Below are 23,577 nucleotides of genomic sequence, written 5' to 3'. Positions count from 1 at the left end.
CCAAAATGAAGTCAAAAGTATTTTCTCGAGTTGTCAACTGTACAAATTATACTAAGAAAATTAACATGTGCGCTTTAGTACACAAAATACATTTAAAATTTGTTTAATGTGACTGATATATGTACATTAAAAAGAGAAAATGCTATGGATGGTGACAGAAATGCACTGTGGGTCAAAGTCAATATGGCAGCCCGCAGGTTTGCAGTGGATTACTACACAGCTTAATGACTATTGCTGCTTTATGAGCTTGTTATTGAGGGAAAAGGCTGCACAATGATTCATCTACTCTGCTGTCGTATGAACACGACTGCACCTGCGTTGTTACTATGCAGGAGCAGAAAAGCGGCGGAGTTCTGCAGACTTTCACGGTGGGTGTTGTTATGTGTCTGGTGCTAGTGTGGCTAATCAGCTGATATGAGCAGTGTGTTCACATGAAATGACACTACTTTGCACTAATACCATTAAATCGCTGCAATGACGTGACTGTTTAATCATTATCAGATGTATGACTAATACGGCAATGATAATTTTCAAGAAAAGGGCATACTACTTTATGCTTGACATCTCCCTAAAAATAATACAGTTTTGTTGAATTTCTTCTAACTGATAAATGATGATCTCGCAACACCTTTCTTGTAAACATAGGTTGAACTGAATCCTGTATCCTTTTTTTTTTTAAATATCCACATTACAATACAATCACGTTATACAGTGTTGAAACCAAAATGTCTTTATTGGCCGATATTAAAGGTGTATTATGCAACTTTTTTATGTGGAAAAAAAGTTGATGCTGTGTGTTTTTGACCTTGTAGTGACCCAGCGGCCGTATGAGTTGTTAGCATAGAACCTTTACTTTCCATCACAGTGGTCTCTAGGACGCTCCAGGATCAATTCGTTTCTAAGGTTTTCACTGCTGATGGACCCTCTCACCACAAAACCTACAAAACAATGAATGCTGCAGCGTTGTAGAGACCACCGTGATCGAAAGCAAAAGCGCCAAGCTGACCACTCATTCAGCCTCTGGATAACTACAAGGTCAAATACACACAAATATCAACTTTTATTTCTCCATAAAAAAGTTGCAAAATGCACCTTTAAGACACTTTTCCATTATACGCAATGTTATCAGATACTATGAAGTAAAATAAGTCGGCAGTGCCTTTATTATTGCACTTGCTTTTGCTGCACAGGTTGCCCACGTCTCCAGGCTCTACCATCTCCTCACCACATCCCAGCAATGCTGTCCGTCGCTTCTGCAGCTTGGCTCAGAGAACCGTCCGTCAGTGTTCGCCCAAGGACCCCCGATCCTCCAAATCTGCCCTGCGCTTTATCCTGGGACCAGCACTTCTCACTGTATCAGGGCGGGTGTTTTTTAAAGTAGCCTACTGTGAAGCCGATTTAAACAACAATACATTACCAACAAAGACTGATGCAACAGACATTGCCCCTGAATTTAAGTGGCATCTTCTCTGGGAATTTGTTAAACCTCAGCTTATTGCTCTCATCGGTGCTATTGTGGTGAGTGTAATACTAGGAATTAAATGCCACACACAGGCATTAAGCTGTATTTGGTCACATGAAACTGTTTTAATGCTATGTTGTAAAGTACATTCTAAAGTGGATTGTTTCTTCCTTCCTTCCCAGCTTGCGTTTGGTGCTGCTATCCTCAATATTCAGATCCCCTTGATGCTCGGGGACTTGGTGAATGTTGTGGCGAGATATCTCCGAGAACAAGCAGGAGACTATGTTCAGGAGATAAGAGGCCCTGCGCTGAAACTGCTCGGTCTGTACGGGCTGCAGGTACGATATCTTTTGCAAACAGCTCTTGTACGTCAAAGAGGGAGCTCGTGTACAATGTGGAGATAAGGTCAGAACTGGGAGTGAGGCAGGTGAATACATTGTAAAATAATGGCAGACTATACATAGGAGACAACTCTAAGAGACTGTGTATTTGGAAAGAACAAGAAGAGTTTTTTGTCTGCAGCCTTACACACCTTTTTTGTAAACAGCGGACATTTGTTGTAAGGTTACATTAAATACAATATTTAAAAGATAACCTCACCTTGACTTTGAGCAGAAATGACTTCTTCACATATCTCTGCCTTGTTTTGCAAGCCACCCCTCTACATAAACAAATACCCAAACGAACTAATAATAAATGTCAGTCTGTCGTTTACTGGAAAATGGCCTCTTTCACTGGTCATTAATCATCATCTGTGCGTAGGGCTTGCTCACCAGCGGCTACATCATTCTTCTGTCGCGAGTGGGTGAGAGAGTGGCAGCCGACATGAGGAAGACATTGTTTTTCTCCTTATTGAGGTACTTGATGCAAAGAAATAGATCTCACAAAAAGTTTGGATGTTAGATGTAAAGTATTGTAAAGTATTGATGTTTGTGCTTCATGGTCTACAGTACTGAGATTTTTTGAATGGAATTGGAATGCACTAAAATCTTGATCTTGATAAAAACGTTTTTGTTTTTGTCTTAGGCAGGATGTAGCTTTCTTTGATGGCAATAAAACCGGGCAGCTGGTGAATCGCTTGACCGCCGACATCCAAGAATTCAAGTCATCGTTCAAATTAGTTATCTCTCAGGTAGGTTCATAAAGGACCTGTTGCTCAGTCGTCGGAACAATCCTCACACTGATTTGTTCTTTCGTAGGGACTGCGGAGCATGACACAAACAGTCGGGTGCTTTGTGTCTCTCTACCTCATCTCTCCCAAACTCACTGGACTGACGGTGGTGGTTCTCCCCTGTTTAGTCGGGGCCGGAGCCCTGATCGGGTCGCTTCTTCGTAAACTGTCCCGAGCTGCCCAAGAACAGGCAAGTGGTGACTTACACATAACTTTAAATGCTGACAATCCAAACTCTTTAAAAACTAGGGCTGGACTGGCCATCGGGAGCACCGGGACACTGGCTCACACTACAGCACTACTGCTATAGAGGATCATTAGTAGATGTGTAATTACACCCCATCCTCTCTCCCAGACAGTTTCAAAGTAGAGCAGTAGAGGACCGGTCTTCCAAGTCAATTTTTTTCTGTCAAGTCTGATCATTATTACATTTGCTAAAACGTCCCTGAAGCCATACGATACACAAATGAACTTCGCATTAACCAAATGAAGCTTTTGTTGACCTAACCTCGACTAAAACTGAATAATGTGTGTACCATTTTATCATTTCGTGTTTTAGTTAAATGACAAAGCAGCTTTTAGAGAAATGTTTTCCTTATGATTCAAAGTTGCTGTTATTTGCATGTAATTCCTTTTATTCCTAACAGCCAGATGGGAAATATACAATTTAATGTGCAGACGGTTCAAAGTATCCACAGTATCTAGATGTCATAATGTTTATTTTCTTTCCCTAAAGGTTGCCAAAGCTACCGGCGTCGCAGACGAGGCACTTGGCAATGTTCGCACAGTAAAAGCATTTGCCATGGAAGACCGAGAGCTTCAGTAAGTTACTTTTTACTCAAATTTAATTTGATGCAACGCAATACTTGACTCATCATTCACGGTTTTCATTTAAGATTATATGCCCATGAAGTTGACAAATCCTGTGAAATAAATGAGGCTCTTGGAAATGGAATAGCCATATTCCAAGGACTGTCAAACATGGCACTGAACTGTAAGTATATATTTTTTTTTCTCCAATGAACTACATTCTGTATATTGTGTAAAATGTTACTGCGCTCATACATTCTGTATCCCGCTGACTCAGGCATTGTACTTGGAACTATTTTTGCTGGAGGTACGATGATATCTAGCAATGAAATGTCCCCTGGAGATCTCATGTCTTTCCTGGTAGCTTCCCAGACAGTGCAGAGGTAAAAAAAAAAAGAAAAAAAGAAATACCACAAAGCTCAAAAAAGTCAGCTTAGTATCAAATGATCTCTTATTTGCTTTGTTCTTTTGTCTTTGTAACTTAGGTCACTGGCTAGCATTTCTATCCTGTTCGGGCAGGTAAGCCCCAGACACTTTGATTAAAAAGCTTATTATTTGATGCCATGTTTTCTGTGGATGTTTATTGTATTGATACTTTCTTGTGCTTATTTTAGGTGGTGAGAGGAATGAGTTCTGGGGCCCGTGTTTTTGAATATCTTACTTTGATGCCTACGATTGCCATCAACGGTGGAGGTCGCATCCCCTACCATTCTCTCGTCGGGAGAGTGGACTTCATGGATGTCTCTTTTTGGTTCGTTTAATATGTGTGATGGTCTAATAATGCACTATTCCTGACTTTTTTTTCATGCCCTGCCCGCACAAGCCCCAAGGTGGAACAGCCACACCCCACCCTCTGTCCAATACTAATGTAGCCAACCAATGACTATTCTTTTACACAAAGTCTCTATATTGATTTAGTCTAGAAAAAAAAAGCAACAACATTATCACAATTTTGTCACATTATTATTTGAAAATCATACGTGCCTTTTATTTGTGTTTACAGTTACCCAACCAGACCTGGCCAGCAAGTTTTGAAGAAGCTCAACTTGACACTTCCCCCATGTCAAACCGTTGCCATAGTTGGAGAATCAGGCGGAGGTAATATACATTTTAGGCAGCACTCTCAAAAAAATGTATAACAAGTGCTTGACTTAACTTTATCTTACATACATACATGTTTACTTTTGTTAGCATGCCACTGGGAAAAAAAAAAAGTTAGCTTGTGTCTTGTTTTTTTTTTTTTTATGAACGGCAATTCCCCCTGCTGCCATTGGAGAGTGCTCCAAGCAACATATGATATGCTTTAAAGAGCGAACCCTCTCTTTTCTTTGCAAACGTGAAATATTAATGCTGAAGTGGCAAAAAGAACGTTTACAGGCCACACTATACACAATATATGTCCACTTTAACCCCATGATTTATTCACTGTTTGTTATTCATTAGGTAAATCCACAGTGGCGTCCTTACTGGAGCGCTTCTACGACCCAAACACTGGAGTGGTGATGTTGGACGGACTGGACATTCGAACACTGGACCTATCCTGGCTCAGGGGACAAGTTATTGGCTTCATCAATCAGGTGTGTGCGACTGAAAGCTAATTGGGTTCAAATTATTTAAGTACATCGCCTTGATACTGTAGGCCCCAATTCGTTTCTTGCTCTAACAAAGCCCTTATGCACACAAGCCTTCATTCTGTTTTGGGAGGTTGATGTCTCTTACACTAGATCAGGATCATTTAAATCATGTGTAATTTGATGTACATAGCATGCGACCTCCGAGTACACAGTATTCTTCAAATTGCTGCTTTTAAAACAAACTTTTTTCAAGAGTGACAATACTCCGAGGAAACAACAACAAAGTTATGCGCAGGGCCTTTTAATTATTGTCAGTCCTGGCAGCTTGAATCCCTCTCCTCTCTGCGCAGGAGCCGGTCCTGTTCGGATCATCTATCATGGAGAACATCCGCTTTGGGAAGCCCGAGGCCACAGATGCAGAGGTCATTAATGCAGCCAAGCAGGCCAACGCGGATGGCTTCGTAATGAGCTTCCCAGACGGCTATAACACAGTGGTCGGTATGTGCTTCCCTTTACCGCTAATTAAAACCTATCACCCACTTGTATCGTATCATAAAGAGGCTCGGAAAACTACGGGGTTGCATTAACATTCGGGTAAGAGTTATTTATATCAAAAGAAACCTTATGATGAACTCTCACCGCAGAGACCCACGACATGATGCCCTTCATGTTCGCATTAACCTCACAAAAGGGCTTAGTGGATTGTCTTACCCAGTGGGTACAACGGTAGGCACTTTGAGCGAAATCTGAATCGGCTACACTTTCGTTGAATTGAGAAGTAAATATCCCTATCTCTACAGATTAATAGAAGTGTGCATAAAATTATAGCCAAAGTTTCCTTCGTTCTGCTCGCTGGATGGCCAAACAATTTTTTTTAGTCTCACAATTCATTTTGAAAGGCTCGAGCTAATAGTGCTTTTGCGATCAAACGTTTGGGCCGCTTGACAGTATGTGAGTGGGTGTGTTTTACATTTGCCGACAACAACAAGCACATTTTTAAAATACCAATTAACAACACGGCCACAATGGAAAAACAGATGCTGCTTAAATATTCAGTTGCTTTATTGCTTTGATGTCTACAGCTATATTTTGCCGTAAACAAATATCCTGCTAGATATCCATCCTCTTCACGAACACAGTAAGACCTTTTCCAAGTTAGAACCAAAGGGCAGAAACATCAACATGCAATAAATTAAGTCAATGCAAAGTTTGACTTCTGCTGTAAAATAACCACCTTCAGTTGTAAATGTTTTTTTTGACATTTTCACCCCCAGGGGAGCGAGGCGTGACGTTATCCGGTGGACAGAAGCAGCGCATAGCCATAGCCAGAGCGCTCATTAAGAATCCCAGCATCCTGGTGTTGGATGAAGCCACCAGTGCTTTGGACGCGGAGTCGGAGCGAGTGGTTCAGGAGGCGCTGGAGCGTGCCACAAGAGGGCGCACCGTGCTCATCATCGCGCACAGGCTCAGCACTATACAAGGGGCCGACCTCATATGTGTCATGAGCAATGGACGGATTGTAGAGGTATGGTCATATTTTAAAAGTTTCTCACGGGCCTCTTGTATAATGTCTGTCTGGAGAAGTTGTTTGAGTGCAGGTTATTGACCTGGGTGGTTGTCCCTCTGGTAATATTCTCGTGTAACATTTTATCCGATATTGAAAAGATTGATTGTAGCACTCGAGCAAATGCCTTTAACTCAATGTTCATTCATGCCTTTCTAGTGAACACTTCCTTATAAGTGAACTGTAGGATTTAATTACCATCTCAAGCATCTTCCTCCTCTATTCCAGGCCGGGACTCACGGGGAACTGCTGAGCAAAGGAGGACTGTACGCAGATCTCATCCGAAGGCAAAGAGCCGAGGAGCAGAAATGAACACTCCGATGACATTACAAAACTACTGTAGGGGGGAAATGTGCTTAGAAGTGGTGTGGATAGACGTAAGGAAATGAATCGGGTGTTTGCTTATGCTTGAAAGTTTACATACATTCACCTCTTGAGATATACTGTATGTAATGGACCAGTGACAAGGAAATACTAGTGTACTGTCTTAAATGCATTTCTTTTAAATGTGGAATTTTATTGTTATATAAATGTATAATAATAAACTATTTTACTAAACATACATGTGAAGTGTGCACTGTCAGTATATAATGTATGTATAGAGTAATTTAAGTACGCAAAGTATAAGAATATTGCCATATATAACATCATGAAAACTTACTAAAACTGTGGCATACTAAAAGTATGCACACATAATAATACTGTAGCATACTTTCTCGAGCTTCAATTTCGCAATTGTGTTAATTCATATTCATTGGTGTTTCAAGGTTCTAATGCAAGACATCATGCAACAAATTACTTGATGTCGTGCATTTTGGTACTGAGGCATCTGTTTCGGACGCCTCCTGGTCGTCTCCCTTGGGAGGTGTTCCGGGCATGTCCTATTGTGAGGAGGCCTCGTGGAAGACCCAGGACACGCTGGAGGGACATGTCTCTGTGGCCCGGTGTTGCCTCGGAGTCCTCCCAGAACAGCTGGAGGTCTGCGTGGATCGGGAGGTCTGGGCATCTCTGCTGAAACTGCTGCCTCTGTGACCCGGTGAAACAGGCCAGAGTGTAACCCCCATTTGGACTACACCCGGGGTTAAAGGGGCCTAGGCCATTTCATACCCCGGGGTATATTATGGCCTAGGCTATTTCCTACTCCCCAGGCCAGATTATACCCCCAATTATAACAGTAGCTTAGGGTGAGTGGGTTGTCCTTTAGTTAGTGAGTGAGTGAGTGAGTGAGTGAGTGAGTGAGTGAGTGAGTGAGTGAGTGAGTGAGTGGCCCTGGATAAAGTTCAAGTAAATGGTCTCAACTTATAGTGCGCTTTTCCACCTTCATCAGGCCCTTTACAGCAAGGAATCAGTCACCCATTCACTCTTTCATTCATACACCAATGTAGGCAGACACTGGTATCTGTACTCTTACTTCAGTCAAAAACAATTGTTACTTATAAAATATACAATTATTTATATTGTTCTGTATTTTCTTGGAAATTTCTTTGTAAATATCACAAATTCCACATGATTTTATGTTTTGTTTCACACCATTTATGGCGTATTGAAAATAAATCACACTTTTTTGCTGAAGCGCTTACAGTACTCAAGTAAGAGTAAATTGACTGAATATTTTTGGCTTCTCTAAAAAATAAAGCCAGCATTTGATGTACAGCAGCCGCAACACGTCTCACGGGGCTGCAGTTCTTCGCTCGGCCTGGAGGGGTCCGCAGAGGCAGGCGAAGCTTGTCTGCTGCAGAGCGACAGAAGCATCAAGTGGAGCCTGTTTGGGGCTAAAGCTAAAAAATAAAATAAAATAAAAAGCCTCAAACTCCCCTAGATTTATTCTGTAGAAATCGTCGAGGCTGGCTACAAGGGCCAACCATGCAGAAGTATGAAAAGCTTGAAAAGATCGGAGAAGGTGAGTTCTGCTTGCTCTATTTTAGACATAAAATTGTGGTTTGCTAGCATCCACATAGCTGAGCAGAGCTAATGTTAGCCTTCATTCATAAGGGCTTTGCAGATTGAGAACGGCATCATCTTTTTATAGCTGCACCTCCCCTTAGTTTCAGCTTCTGATCGGTGTCAGGAATCTTTTCGCCTTTATTTTCGATGCATATGAAATATCAGCAGCCAGCTAGCTGCTAAGGACATGCTAAGCTAATGATGTTTATTTTGACAGGTACTTATGGCACAGTGTTCAAGGCTAAAAATAGAGAAACACATGAAATCGTAGCTCTAAAACGAGTCCGACTAGACGACGACGATGAGGTATGTCTTTCCTATGTTGAAGATTAACAAAAAAACACTGTTACTTTGTGAATAATGACTTTGTACACTGACCAGTCATGATCTGTCTTTATCTCAGGGGGTGCCCAGCTCAGCTCTCAGAGAAATCTGTCTCTTGAAAGAATTAAAACATAAAAACATTGTTAGGTAAATGTATAATTTTCTTATGTGCATGATGTATGCTTTTATCTGCCATGTTAAAGATGTACATTGTGATAATTGTTTATGTATTAATTTTATTTCTATAGGCTACATGATGTTTTGCACAGTGACAAGAAGTTAACTTTGGTGTTTGAATATTGTGACCAGGTGAGGTAGATTTTTGTTTTTCTTCTAGCTTTTAATTCACATTTAAACATGACTTTGTGGGCTCTTACACCGCTTGGCCAAGGCTCCGGTGTTGCTGCTTGTTGTCAGGTGTAGAGTCAGCAACATTAAGCGCTGTAAGAGTAAGGTCTAACAACTCCTGAGTAACCTCTATGCCATTTTATCAATACGTTGTATCTTCCCTGATGAGCCAAATCAGGATTCATCCAGCTCAAGTTGTGAAAGGGCGGTTCAGGGAGGCCTAGTTTTCACCATGATTTAGCCACCAATCTTTTGACATTACAGTGAACAATGCCACGCCAAATGTTATCAAAGCTACACGTTAAAAAAACATGTTATAGAATATAGAGTTAATCTCTGCAAACACAGGCAATTCTTTGTATTAGTTTATATTTAGGTCTTCTCTAGAGTCTGAATGCGACTGAACACTTTAAAATGTGTGTTCTGAGCTGAATCATTTAAAAACGTAAATTGGAAAAAGACTAACTAATCACCATTATTACAGGATTTGAAGAAGTATTTTGACAGCTGTAACGGTGATCTAGATCCAGAAACTGTGAAGGTAAGACATCTCGTGTTTTGTACTGCCTTATACGATGTTTAGTTATTGTTAGATAATAATCGTGTTGTCTTTTTTAAATGTTCTTTTTCAGTCTTTCATGTACCAGCTGTTGAAGGGCCTCGCTTTCTGCCACAGTCGAAACGTGCTTCACCGGGACCTGAAGCCACAGAATCTGCTCATCAACAGAGTAAGGCTGGTTTTATTGGTCATCTGAAGGTATTTTCCTTCATTTGTTTTCATGCAGACTGTGATATATATATATATATATATTTTAATTTTCTCTTTTCCTCAGAATGGAGAGCTAAAATTGGCAGACTTCGGCTTGGCACGAGCTTTTGGCATTCCTGTGAGGTGTTATTCTGCAGAGGTACGTTTAGGTCCAAATTCGGTGTTTACATAAAACAAATGAAAGCATGTTGCTTTTATGTTGTAGCAAGACTTTTAATGCAATATGTTTTTCAAAAAATCTGTACACACATTCAAGGTACAAATTACGCCAAGATAATAAAGCAATGAACTTAAAAAAAAAGCATAAAAGGGAAGCTTAAACTGAATTTAAAATTATTATAATATGAAATCACTGCGTTCTAATGAGCGGAACATGGCGGAAGTTCAATGGTTCCTCTAAGGCTGTCTATTTTACTAATGCATGGAGCCTAGCAACAATCATAACTAATGTTGAAGCTATTAGATGGTCAAGGTTGCATATTTGAAGTCTCAATCTGATATTTTTCAGCTGTAGATCTGATGTGAGTCATATACCATGAGCCTTTTGCAAACACGCACAATCAGGCGGCATTATTGAGCGTCGTTAATTTCTGTAGTTAGCCTTGAGTTGGTGCCTGCCACGCTTTTAAAGCACCATCCGTTCCTCTCTCTACCCCCTGCTCAACTTGGAACAAACAAAGATGCTTCCCCTTTGTTTGTATACAAAGTACCACAGGCATTTCTGACCCGTGTGTACATCAGAAGAAAGGAAATAGCCATCTGCAAAAGCCACAGATACTTTGTTTGTAGAAGGCTATGGGGCACCTCTAATAATTGGTGTTGCATTGCACATTTTCATTTCAAGATGCCTAAATGAATGTTTGTATGTTATAGTCAGATTGCTATTATTGAGAACACAAACTCACTTTTTGACAACTTGAGCTTAAAGCTGCATTATGCAACTTTTTATGTGGAAAAGAAAAAGTTGATATTTGTGTGTATTTGACCTTGTTGTGACCCAGCCACTGTTTGAGTGGTCAGAATAGGACCTGTACCTTCCATCACAGTGGTCTCCAGGATCAATTGTGTGGAAGGTTTTCACTCTCTCCAGAAAACCAACAAAACAATTGATCCTGGAGCGCCTTAGAGACCACTGTGATGGAAAGTAAAGGCGTCATGCTGACCCCTCATACAACGGCTAGGACTCTACCAGTTCAAATGTGTACAAATATAAACTTTTTTTTTGGCATAAAAAGTTGCATAATGCACCTTTAACCTTAACCTTAAGATATACTTTATTGTCCTTGTTGTGAACAGGTCTCACCTCATTTCAAAACTCGGATCTGTCAAAAATGTTGTTCCTGAGATTTAGTCAGCCTAGGCTTTCTCTGTCTAGTCATTTTGCTGATTAGCCAATCCTGTTTGCAGTGAAGTCGCTTTTGAAATACTTCAAATGATCCACGCATGACTTTGTTTAGATCTCCATTCAAAAGTCCTAAACAACCAAAAAAAAGCCGACATTATCTTTTAGCTCTGTTGATAGTTTGTGTATCTGAATTTCAATATGGAAAGTATTTAAGTCACTTTGCATATGACTTTGCAACATTTTCAAACCACTTTGCCAAATGATTCTCTGCTGACTGCTGCTGTTATTTTTCCAAATTGCCGGTAAAAGTTTTTGAGGGTCAGCTGGCGGTGAGATGTCGCGTCAGAAACAAATTCAAGCACTTTCTGCTCTGCATACAACCCGCCCACACGCACGCTGGGAATGTTCACTTTCTCATAATTCATCTCTGAGCCCTGCGTGGATGTGCACTTCATTACAGACTTTTTTTTTTCTCCTACTCGTAACTAAATGAAAAAACGTCCGACTTGCGCAGCAGGACTTTGTTAAAAATGTCAAGAAACAGTGGCAGGAGCAGATGGCGGGTAGTGACAGCGCTGCCAAGTCGCCCGAGCCGTATCTGTCAAAGTCTGTCAGTTTAAAAATGTCCAGCCGCTCTCAGAATAGTGGCTATAATCTCTGCACATTTGTCATCAGTAAGAGCGGACGGGTGTGATTTGTGTCGTAGGTGGTGACATTGTGGTACCGGCCCCCGGACGTGCTCTTTGGCGCCAAGCTCTACTCTACCTCAATCGACATGTGGTCTGCAGGCTGTATTTTTGCAGGTGAGATTTGCAATTCACTTATTTTTTTTTCTTTTGTCATTAAGGTTTAATAACGGTTCGGTCACTGGAGGTGATAAATAAATAAATATATCATAAATATGAATTGATATGAGTTTTTCTAAAGCCAATGCCGAATTTTGGGGGGATTTTTGTTGGCCAATGCCGATATTTTTGGCCGATATTTTTGGCAGATTTTTCAAATGTCTGGTCCATAATCCTGTAAAAACATAAATATTTGGCCACTCTAACAGTGGTTGATTGTATTATATCACTTTAGGTGATTCAATCATAGTTTTTGTCCCAGCCTTGATTAGTTCCCGTTAGCATTAGCATGCTGTCGTTAGCATTAGCATACTGTTAGCCGTGGCATTTTGATCTCCGTTCAAAAATACAATTGTTCACACTCACTCACCGATTGAATTCTTCGGGTTCTGTGTTTCAAAATGACATAGAGCATGCATCCATATTCACTGAGGTTTAGTGAAACTTGTATTTAACAAACTTGTATCTAACTGTTCCCCTGAGGCCTAGGAAGTTGTGGGAGGTCTCGTTTTAGAGCCCTGACTTCGCCAAATAAACAGGAAGTCTCTATCACTTTCTGCGCTACATCGGCCAATAGCCGATATTGTAAAATCCCCAAATATTGGCCCAGTATATCAGTTGGCCGATATATCGGTCAACCTCAAATTTCTTCTTGTATAATCCCCAATCATTCAGAGGAAACTTTATAGCTTCTCTAGCCTCTGATTACCAGTGTTTGGTTTCCAAGACTTCATTGTTCTGATGCAGACACGGTATGTGTTTGTGTGATCGGTTAATCCATCTGTCAATCCCAAAGGACAACACTTCAGGAGTAACAACAATATATAGATTTTTCTTGCCAGTAGTGAAATGAAACTAGTTTTGTCATCCTTCATTGTACATAGACACAGACGGCATCTTTGCAAAGCAGGAAGTTATGCAAGCTTCATGTATGGGGTGCGTACCTATGTTCCCTGGGTCCTATGTTCCCCCACTTCTTTTGACGGGGGACCTGCGTTATTTTATAATTTCCAATACGTCCTGCGAACAGAATTGCACATGCGCTAAAACCCGATAAACACTGGCAAGCATTAAGCCTAATTGTGTTTTGTAAAATGAAAACCTATTGATTTATGCTATAGTTTGCTTTTTTTCAAATCGCATTTGTAATGTAATGTATGTGCATAATTTTGTGCGTAATGATGCGCCTCGTATACCCTGAGCAATTTAGCTTCTTGTTTGTAACCAATTCTCTGTTTTTGAACAATTTGCTGTAGATAAACATCCATATGGACCCTATTTTGGCTTGACTTTATTTATGTGGGATAAATATGTAAAAACAATGAAAAATTTTGATTCCCATGAGAGGTTTTCTCCCCCTTCAGCTTGGCCACGCCACCTTGTATGACGCGTCTGTATCTAAATATAATGATTGTGAGCTTGTTTATATTTTAGCATTACTGAAACCGTGACCCCAAAAAGACACTATAAAAGTGAGACTACACAACATGCTTACAACCTTATATTAGCATCCCAATTCTTCCCCGGGGCGGAATTGGGACGTGAGAAATGTGTTAGGGAATGAGTTCAGGAACAGTTTAAACTTTCCCTCCATCTTTCATTTCTGTAAATAAACAAAAAAGAAAAAATATCGGGCACAGCGCCTTTAAAGCACTTGGTCTTGGCCGGTCAGGCTAAGAACTTGCTACACAGTATGAGACGCCTACATAGCATGGAAAACTTGCAGACTATTTCCATATTTAATTTTTAACCAGTGCCAGGAGTGACTTATGACCCCTTGAGTTAGAGATCTGTGAGCTTCAACGTGAGCTTCTATATTTCTGTTTTCATTAGAGGCATATGCCGCTATATCTTAACCAGCGCTCCGTCAAATCCTTGCCCGCGGGCTCTGAAAAGTGAGCTCACCTAATAGGCTTAATAAGACCCTCACCGCAATAGAAGAACCTGAAAGCTTTGGCTCAGCACTTTCGACTCTAATTTAAAACCCCTGACGCCGCCTCGGGTCCAGCTTCCACTGTAACAGTACTTCTATAGGCAGCTCCCGAAAACTAGTCTCACAAATCGCCACTTGAAGGGTCGTGAAAAGCGAAGCACGCAGGCACACTGGCTCTGTAGTAACTAGACCTCTGCTTGTGTTCATACTCCTGACTTTGAAAACGAGAACACAAGTGTAACCGCAATCACATTACCTCTCAGTTCAGCCCTAATGCTTTTCTTTGTGTTCTTTGTGCCATTCAGAACTGGCCAACGCGGGGCGGCCGCTTTTCCCTGGCAACGACGTGGACGACCAGCTCAAGAGAATCTTCAGATATCCTTTTGGAAATATTTGACAAAGCGAGTCCAAAATTAAGGGGTTTTGTGTTGATCTCAGATAGAGCTAGGAGATTCATTGCATTTGAAATGAAATAACAATTGGAATGGTTCATTAGAAAATGGCAACGGCTGCGGTTATTTGGGTAGTTCAATGCCTCTGCAAACAAGTAGTCCAGTCTACATGGGGCTTTGTGTATAAAACCTGCCAATCTCTAGAAACCATGTTTAAGTTTGTCAGTTCATATGTCAAAGCCGGGACCTTCTCGCTGTTGAAGAATGAGCACGAACCACCGCACCACTTTCGATTCTCTCATCAAAAACATACCCAGCTGTGTTTTGAGCCACTCGCGCATCTTTGAGTAATCTTTGTATCATCCCCAGAGGCTAATCAAAGGCTAAACACCCATGACGACCCCTATCCTTTCCTCGCCTCTCGATCTCTTGCTGAGCTTAATCCTTTTATCGCAAATGAACGATCCTCAGCCACAGCTTCCCAACAGCATTTTTTCTGTCTCTTTATTGAAACGGCTGCGTAGCAAAGGGGAGCAAGAGTAGAGGGTGGAAGGAGGTTAATGGGAGGTTTACTACTAAACAGCAAAGTGTAAGATGATGACAAGGTTCTTACCAAATACCTGAAAAAAGCGTAATACCCCCTCTTTAAAGGCCCTATATCTGATTCCCCCCCAGCATTGTAATAAAAGTTAGTTTTGTCCTCAAGTCTGCTGTAAAACAAACACCTTTTTTGCATCATATGAGCCTTTTTAGAGATTGTGAAGTAGCAGCTAGTTGTTGTGTGGCCTGACATATTGCTCCCTGAAAGTTGTGAAACAGTAGTGAAACATGCTCATGAAATCATCCATTTGAAGACTTGGGATTTTAAAAATGCATTAGGAACCTTAGAAATGACTTTGAACCACACTTCTGGGACTAAACCAGGTCTAAAATACGTCCAAAATGACCTCTAAACACAATGTCGAAACAAGAAAACATGTAACTTAACCTCTTAGCTCCCGCCTGAACCGAGAGCATTTTCTCCAGTTCAGCTTTACCCAAATCCTGTAGGCCAGTGCAACACCTCATTTGAAAGCTAAGACCTACAAAACTAAATTGATCTTTTTCCTCACATCATCAGTTTTTTTTTCATCACTGTTTTCGTCAAATTTTTCGATATATATATATTTTTTTTCATTTTTTGGTCACTTTTTCGGCAAATTATTCGCATTTTTTTGTCAAATTCTTATCACTTTTTCGTCCATTTTTTTCATCAAATTTTTCTCACTTTTTTGTCAAATTTTTGTCAATTTTTTTGGTAAATTTTTTGTCACTTTTTTGTCACTTTTTCGTCAATTTTTTCCTCACTTTTTTCACATTTTCATCCTTGTTTTCGTCTCAGTTGTGTTGCTATTTTCACACCTTTTTTCCCAGAAGCTTTTGGATTGGGGTAAAGCTGGAGAAAATGTGCTCGGTTCAGGTGGGAGTTAAGGGGTTAAATATAACTTAAAATACCTACTAAAGTAACAAAATGATACAGTTTAGAATAACAGGTGACCCAAGCACCGCCAGGGGTGCACGCACTGCAGGCTGAGAACAACTGACCTAGTGTGTTGAATGATTTACTCCGAAGGATGAGGAACACGCTTCCGTTGGTGTTTCTTTAACCCGGCGCACGTTGTTGGGAACCCCGACGGAGGAGCAGTGGCCCACAATGACCAAGCTGCCAGACTACAAGGTGAGCTATTGATTTTCCAGCAGCAGGTACAAAGTTTGATTTTCTGACTAAAACACTGGCTTTGTTTTGTGCTGCGTCTTTGTCCACAGCCATATCCGATGTATCCAGCCACCACCTCGCTGGTCAACGTGGTTCCAAAACTAAGTAGCACAGGACGGGATTTACTCCAGGTAATGCCAGGAAGCAAGAAATGCGTTGCTAATTCATTGTTATCGCAACATCCTCAATTCCCAATTTCCCACTAGGGATGCTCGGTTCAGGTGGGGGTTGAGAGTGAAGAAATAACAATGGCGTCTGAGAGGATAGATGAAGAACAGGCAGCAGTCCTGATGTCTTATGCAGGAGAAGTTTATTTACCATCGGTGCGGGAGAGACACGAACTTGAGACATTGCGCTAGACTAGTCCTACCATTCAAGTCCCTCTATGCTTCCACAGAAGAGAGATAATACCCTCTGTCGAGCGTCATACTGATATGCAGGCAAATCATTCAGTGGCTGAGGGAAGCACCACAGTCGAGGCTATGACAGAGATAGTACGACTTTACAGCATGACCCAGTGTGATAAATAGCTTTTTAATTTTATTCTCTAACAAAGAGGATAAAAGAAAAGGAGTCGGCCTGAATCAATGCTGAGTGGAAACAAATAAACAACAGGCCCGACCAACTGGCAGGGCCGTATCCAGACCTGGCAATTGAGCATGTGTCGTATTTAGCATTAGCAAGTTTTTATTTCCCAAGAAGTTGTAGCTGCAGTGCCTTTTTTCATCCACCGAGCGTGTCCTGCGAATAGCCATTGATCCGGGGAACTCCGCCTTAGACTTTTCGAGTGGGATGGCACGTGGTTTAGCAAATTCCCACTCCACATTTGGAACTAAAGACATAATGAATAAATTGCTGTTGCCGCCTGCCAAAGTGAGTCTGTGGGTTGTGCTGCGCTGGCTTATTCTAATAACCCTGCCACAGTGCAACCCTGATTTACATCCATAGCATCAAGCCCCCAGCAATTCTGGAGAGCAGGAAAATGGTTTAGCTTTTCAATAAAAAAAAAAAAAAGAAAAGACAACAAATCTCATTTAAAACAAAGAATGCGTCTATTTTCCTCCAGCCCAAATATTTACATACAAATGAAGTACTCGATCTTGATTATGGGTCTCCAAAGCGCCTAAAATTGTATTAGGAGGCGGGTAGTACTGCTCTCCCAAGAATAGTTTTTTACTTTTTACTTGTATGAGAGTATTGCAATTTAGAAGTAATTGACTCTTCAACAACGTAATGCCCACTGTGATTTTGTTCAACATTAGGGATATTTTTTGCGACTGCCAAGTAAAGGAACAGCAAAAGTAGCAAAAATGTCTGATATTAAATTACACAAATGAAAAACGGTTCAAAACTAAATAGACATGTTTAGCTAGAAATGAATAACTACTTTAATATAGAGCTTAGCAAAGAAAAATCAAAACAAGGTGTTCCATTTTGTGTAGCTTCATGTTATAATGTTGACATACCTTGAGAAATGCTTTAATTCAGTCGTTTCTTCTTCTACGGTGTCAGCGCCTCGTTCTGTACTTCCTGGTTACACTTGCGTCGTTGTTAAAACCCTAAACTGTCATTCACATTTTTAAAGCCCATAATCCAGCATTATGTATGTTCTGAGCTGTTCTGCGCTCGGTGTGTTTATCCCGGCGTGCTGAAGCTGTAAAACACGCCGTAAAATGGAATTGGAAGTTGTTTTTTTAAATTAAATAAGTTATTCCCACAGCTGCCAGCGGGAGGAGTCAAGTTCTTCACCAGCCTGTATTTCATTGTTAAATTCTTATATGATTTTCAATTATAAACATTAAATATTGATATATGTATTTTTTCAGGTAATCAAAATGAACAGCTGGGTCTAAGCTTCTGATGAAACAATTTGAAGTTGTATTCATAAAATGTGGCATTGTACAAACTGTTGTGTGTGGTTTCTTTGAGCAAAGATACTTCAGTAACAAAACTCTGTCAAAAATAGCACTGCTCACTATACTTTCCCCCCCTCCTTCTTTCACAGAACCTGTTAAAGTGCAACCCAGTGCAGCGGATCTCGGCGGAGGAGGCCTTGCAGCACCCGTACTTCGCCGACTTCTGCCCTCCATAGGGATCTGGCCCTCAGCTCCACCCATTCCACCAATCATCTTTCAGTCTTCAGCGGTTTCCTCATCACCTACTCTGTATTCTGTGCCTCAGCGTGGAACAAAATCACTCTGCAAGCTTTTAACGTATGTCTGCTGATAACAAACTCCCCCTGCGATACTCGGGATGTGATAAACCACTTTTATATAGAAGCTACACAGATTTCATGTTAGTTTCTTCAACGGGGCATATTTTCTTTTTGTTTAAAAAGATGAGATTGTTCAGAGGCTCCATTTTAATGTATACTTTTGCAGTGGGTTTCGGAAGTTTTCAGACTTATTTATTTTTTATCATGTAGCAGTCCTATTTTCAAATTGTCTACATTTCTATTCTATTTGTAAGAAACATGACTGATTATCTTGCATTAAATGTAGAAATTTGAAAAGTTCAAAATGTCAAAGTGCTGTGCAAGTTCTGTCAGTTTTTCCGTGGGGAAGGTGCTCTTTGATGTTAAAGAAGCGAAAACTTAAAAGAAAAGCCAAGGCACTCTTCCTGAATTAAGTTTCTCTATTTACATTTTCCGAAATACTTAATTTGAAGGGGCTTGTTAATTTATAATCTTTAAAAGCGTGGCATGCTGGGTGCATATTTAAACCACCCGTAGTGGACAACAAAACGGCCCCTCAGGCTCTTAGTCATTTAGTTAGACATATTTGATTATATTTTAACTGGCCCCAAAACCTATTTATCATTAATTGTACATGCCGTACATCCTATAGTCAAAACATGCGGCCCGTGGTCCACATCCAGACCCCCAGCCCCTGAGGCAATTCTCAATTTTAAAATCATTGTGAAAGTTAAAACTCAAAGTTAAATTATGCTGATTTGCCCTTATAAAAATAATTGAGTTGCTTTACTGCATTTGATCAAATTACCAACTGGTTTGTTGAAATTTTAATTAATATTTTGATGTTTACCATATATTCAGCCCACAACAGTGATGGCAGGATTTTGGCCCAATACCCAAAGTCTGTTTAGCAGCAGGGGGAGGCTGTAAATAATAATTTGAGCGTCAAATTTCATGGAGGAGTATGAATACTTCCTGAACCCACTGTTTGTCACAAAAGCCTGGGCAGCTAAGAACGTTTGCCAATAATGGAATCACTTTTGGAGAGGCAAAACACACAATTTGACATGATTTACATATTCCTAACTCTTTAGATGTGCCACTAACCATTGCAAAGATTGTCAAAAAAAAATGTTACCATTTTGTTTCTCAGGCTATTTTGTTTTCTGTGCACTTTTGTTTTTTTTTCCATTTGCTGATTAATTTGTTATATAAGTACAGTAGCCTACATGTTGAACACTGACAGCGAGAACAAAATCCGGTTATAACTTAATGGGCCAATATAAGACTTAGACTAGTGGACCAGCAGCTACACATGTCTTTGTATTTAGCTTTTCTTGGATACGCTTTTGTAAGATTTGACTCTAGAGATAAGAATATGTCATTGTTTTGCATTGTTGGCGTTTTTTTAGGTTTCAGATCGCACTGTTATTCGACTTCAGGGTCTAGTTTCACAAAGGCACTTAAAAGCTATTCTCTCGTGGTGAGCCAATTACCTTTGTATTGCTTCTGCACAGAGCGGCTAACAAGGAATAACTAAAATGTATACTGTTCGCTTTGGTGGCGACTTTACGAAGGCTAACATGGCATTTATATTTGTATTTTAATTGATGTTGCGAAGTGGTGTAGAGATCCAGTTTTTTTCACTTGCAATCATGTTAAACTGAAAATACTCAAATTAGAGTTCACTCAAAAGGATTCATCAGAATGGGTAATGCTAGCAGCTAACGGGGTTCAATGGCTCTTTTCTCTTTTTTCTTTATATTATTTGGATAATGTTACTTTATGGATATGAGTTACTACCAAAATGGTGAATCTTGCCTTTATAACAAACAAACAAAAAATTAAAAGGTGAAATGTAAGAAATATTTGTCACAGATACAGACGGCAATGTGAAGATTTCCGGCGGCCTATAAACATATTTATCACATACAAATATAGTCGAGTCAAAACTGGGTCTGTATTAATGCTTGGACACTGTAAATTGTCCAGTAGAAGTGAAAAACCGGCACTCAAAGCTAGCGTTAGCATGTAGCATGAAGCTAACGTTACAATTACAGATAGCGTTCTTCATTTCTTTATGTTTTTATGGGCTGTTGAATCACTTTGCTCCTCTCCATGTCTCTGTATCTTTATCTAGCAGGAAATATATTCATAATTCAGCATTTGTTCAAGTAGTTGTAGAGTAATGAGAGAAAGGGTAGTTATTTTCTCTTTGTTTGCTTTCTGGCCTTATGCTAATGCTAATTGCTAATCGGATGGGTACTGCCATTTTGAAGGATTGCAAAATCAGTGAAGACTACAGTAATTCAGGCTGCACAATATCCTTTGCAAATATCAACAATGTAGTTCATGTAGTCCTAATTGAAACTAAATTTTCAACACCTTTGTGAAGCTGGCCCCAAAGCACGGTGCTCTTTCACTCACTGTCAAAGCTTGCATTCTGGAGTGCTAAAATAACCTCGTTCATAGTCGCGTATTGATTTTTGCTGATGTAGAGCCAGATATTGGATGCATGTATTTATTAATGAAGGAATGTCTGCTTAATCTGTTCTTTTGAAATGTAGCGTCACGTTATTTAGTGCAGTTTCCAATAGCATTTCGAACAAGGAGGTCTCCGAGATTCATCCTCCTCTTCGAAGACGTCAGTGACTTTTTGCTTGTGACAACGGGACTTTTCAAGACAAACTCCTGTAGTTGATTTTATACGACGAATGAAACATGGATTTTGCACTTTGCTCGTACATTTAGCTAGGGTTGTTCGAAACTTGGAACAAATGCTGTCATTGGTATTTTGTGCAGATTTCCTATTCAGTAAAGTCAACATAAAACTGTTCTGCACTTTCTTGAGCTCTGTTTTTTTCTTTTAGAAACGAGTAACTGTAGACATTGCGTGTCTTCAAAAGTGACACAAATGGCTGCAGCTCATCTCAGGCGTTGCTTTCTGCACTTTCCACACGTCGTGTCGACACCTTGGCTCGGTACATCCATCACTAATAATTAAATGCCCAGAGAACAAAGATCTGTTTGACTTATTATATTATTTACTAGTATCCTGATGGAAAAAAAAAAGTCCTCTACCAAACAGGGATAGCTAAACGCCAAATTTATAATTTGAGATTAAAGCCGCAAGCGGAGACAAAGGCCCTCGTCTGTGTAAGCAAGAGCACAAAGCAACGCCTCATTTGAGCCAGCAGCAGAAACACTTCTCATTCTGTAACTTAACCACTGGGCCACACAGGTACACAAAGATGGTCAGGAATAGAGCTGGGTTCCGATACCGGTACTTTAACGATACTTGGTTTTTGATACCGATACCAGAACAATACAGTTTTTTCCCCAAATTGTCCCAAAATGTTCTATTTTTCTATTTCCCCCCAGGTTTCTTTAAATCTTTCTTGTGTTTCACTTTTTTTCTTTTAAATTCCCAGCAGGTACCCAGCCCTAGTTATATTATTATTATATTATTAACTATATGGAAGTTCATAAGTCATTTTGCTCAGATTAATTATATTGAATGACTTAATTGATGTTGCTGGAGAACTCTGTTGGGTCTCCATTACCTATAATTTAAAGTTTAAATCTGTCTAAGACATGAGTAAAGACAGACTCACAGTGGGTAGTAGCTTTAACGTATAGTCTTATTTGTAAAGAGGACCTTATTGAGAGGGAAGAGGGAAACGACCAAGTACTAGAGGCTGGATTTGATCCCACAACCTCCAGGTGTGAGTGTGGTTTTCAATGTTCAGCAACTTCACCACTGGCCCACACCACAGCATTCTCCACTGTCACGACAACATGGTTCACTTGTGTTCAAGTTATAGGTGCCGATACTTATTTCAGTGCGATGAATGCCATATAAAGGCTTGCGCAGACGGCAGTAGTATAGGTCAGGGTGTCGGAGGGTCGGTCTGGTTTCAAACCCCTGGCTCTCACACACAGACGCTGGATGCTCTGGACCAGGTCAAAGCCAGAATGAACGCAGCATCAAAGGTCCTCCCTGCAACCTCGGACGGCCAGACACCCACAACGCTCATACATTTTGCTGTTTGAGCTGTAAAAACAGTTTGGTATATCATTCAGGATCATGATGTCATATAGCAGGGGTAGGCAACGTCAGGCCCGGGGGCCAAATCCGGCCCTCCAGCACAGAACCTCTGGCCCCCGAGATGATTTTGAGAAATATTATTATGCAAATAAAAGATCAAATACCTGTTGTTCAAGTAGTTTAAAAAAGTGAGGAAATAGTGTCAGTGTTTTAAAAATGTCCTGTCAGAACGTCCCTCTTGGTCATATACGTTAAATAGTGATTCTCTACTGGTGGGTCGGGACCCAATTATTCAATATTTTCTATCTGAAACTGCATGGAAACACTAACTGTGTCTGTTAATGTAATGTTATTGGGTTGTTTTGATCAGAAATTCAGTCTTAAAGGAATATCTACTGCTTGTTCAACAAAAGTTGTGTGGAAAATACAATATTTGTTACGACATAATGACATAATGGTGGGTCCGAAAGCCCTGCCACTTCGGAACCACTGATGAAAACATTGGCATTTGCAGAAAATAGTCCTTTACTTTAGGATACAATGTTGAAGTTTGGCCCTTGGGTGTTTTGGCAATGATAATATTGGCCCTCCACGACGCAAACTTGCCTACCCCTGTCATATAGCATCATGGGATTTGCTGCAGGCTTTTTCCATAATAAACAAATGGAGATTTTAAACGTTAAATTAACATTCGGACGCCACAGTGTGATAGATGTATTTACCTAGTGTCTCGGCAGCTAATACAGTTATTCCACGGCTTTATTGCCTCTCTTTTTTATAGCTTAACATTTAGCCAATGTTTGTTTATTAAAATGTTTGCTAGTACTCACTAACCATTTCATCCCAAACTCTATACTGGGAGCACACAATATGACAAAAATGTCCATTTCAACCTGGTCATGTCATCAATGGAGAGCTTGCCATTAACCACACGGATTTGGACTATTCTGACCAAATATTGAGCCTTTGGGATGAAAACCAGCTAAAGAAGCCCGACTACCACTCGAGGTCCACTTTTCACAGTTTGAGAACCACTGCTCTCTCTGGGAAATTAACTTCCAGAGCCAGAGTGGGTTTCATTGAGTGGGGGCAACGGAG

At 40.4% G+C, this 23,577-nt stretch overlaps 2 protein-coding genes across 2 annotated transcripts; both read left to right on the top strand.

Moving 5' to 3' along the window:
* The first annotated feature begins 190 nt into the window (after positions 1–190).
* abcb8 (ATP-binding cassette, sub-family B (MDR/TAP), member 8) lies at positions 191–7,074 on the top strand. Its single transcript, XM_079568910.1, has 16 exons — positions 191–368; positions 1,191–1,518; positions 1,645–1,800; positions 2,225–2,319; positions 2,489–2,594; positions 2,662–2,823; positions 3,370–3,455; positions 3,530–3,627; positions 3,721–3,826; positions 3,929–3,962; positions 4,058–4,194; positions 4,447–4,541; positions 4,887–5,020; positions 5,368–5,515; positions 6,292–6,542; positions 6,810–7,074. The coding sequence occupies exons 1-16, from the start codon at positions 274–276 to the stop codon at positions 6,891–6,893; spliced, it is 2,115 nt and encodes a 704-aa protein (XP_079425036.1). The 5' UTR covers positions 191–273; the 3' UTR covers positions 6,894–7,074.
* A 1,213-nt stretch (positions 7,075–8,287) lies between these two features.
* Positions 8,288–18,538, top strand: cdk5 (cyclin dependent kinase 5). The gene is made up of 12 exons (XM_079569440.1): positions 8,288–8,481; positions 8,743–8,831; positions 8,929–8,996; positions 9,098–9,158; positions 9,682–9,738; positions 9,830–9,925; positions 10,031–10,105; positions 12,018–12,114; positions 14,395–14,464; positions 16,138–16,198; positions 16,288–16,368; positions 18,243–18,538. Exons 1-12 carry the CDS (start codon positions 8,445–8,447, stop codon positions 18,327–18,329), a joined length of 879 nt encoding a protein of 292 aa, XP_079425566.1. The 5' UTR covers positions 8,288–8,444; the 3' UTR covers positions 18,330–18,538.
* Positions 18,539–23,577: the final 5,039 nt, after the last annotated feature.

Source organism: Gobius niger (assembly GCF_951799975.1).
Source record: "Gobius niger genome assembly, chromosome: 13".
NCBI lineage: Eukaryota > Metazoa > Chordata > Actinopteri > Gobiiformes > Gobiidae > Gobius > Gobius niger.
This window is presented reverse-complemented; position numbering and strand designations above follow the sequence as displayed.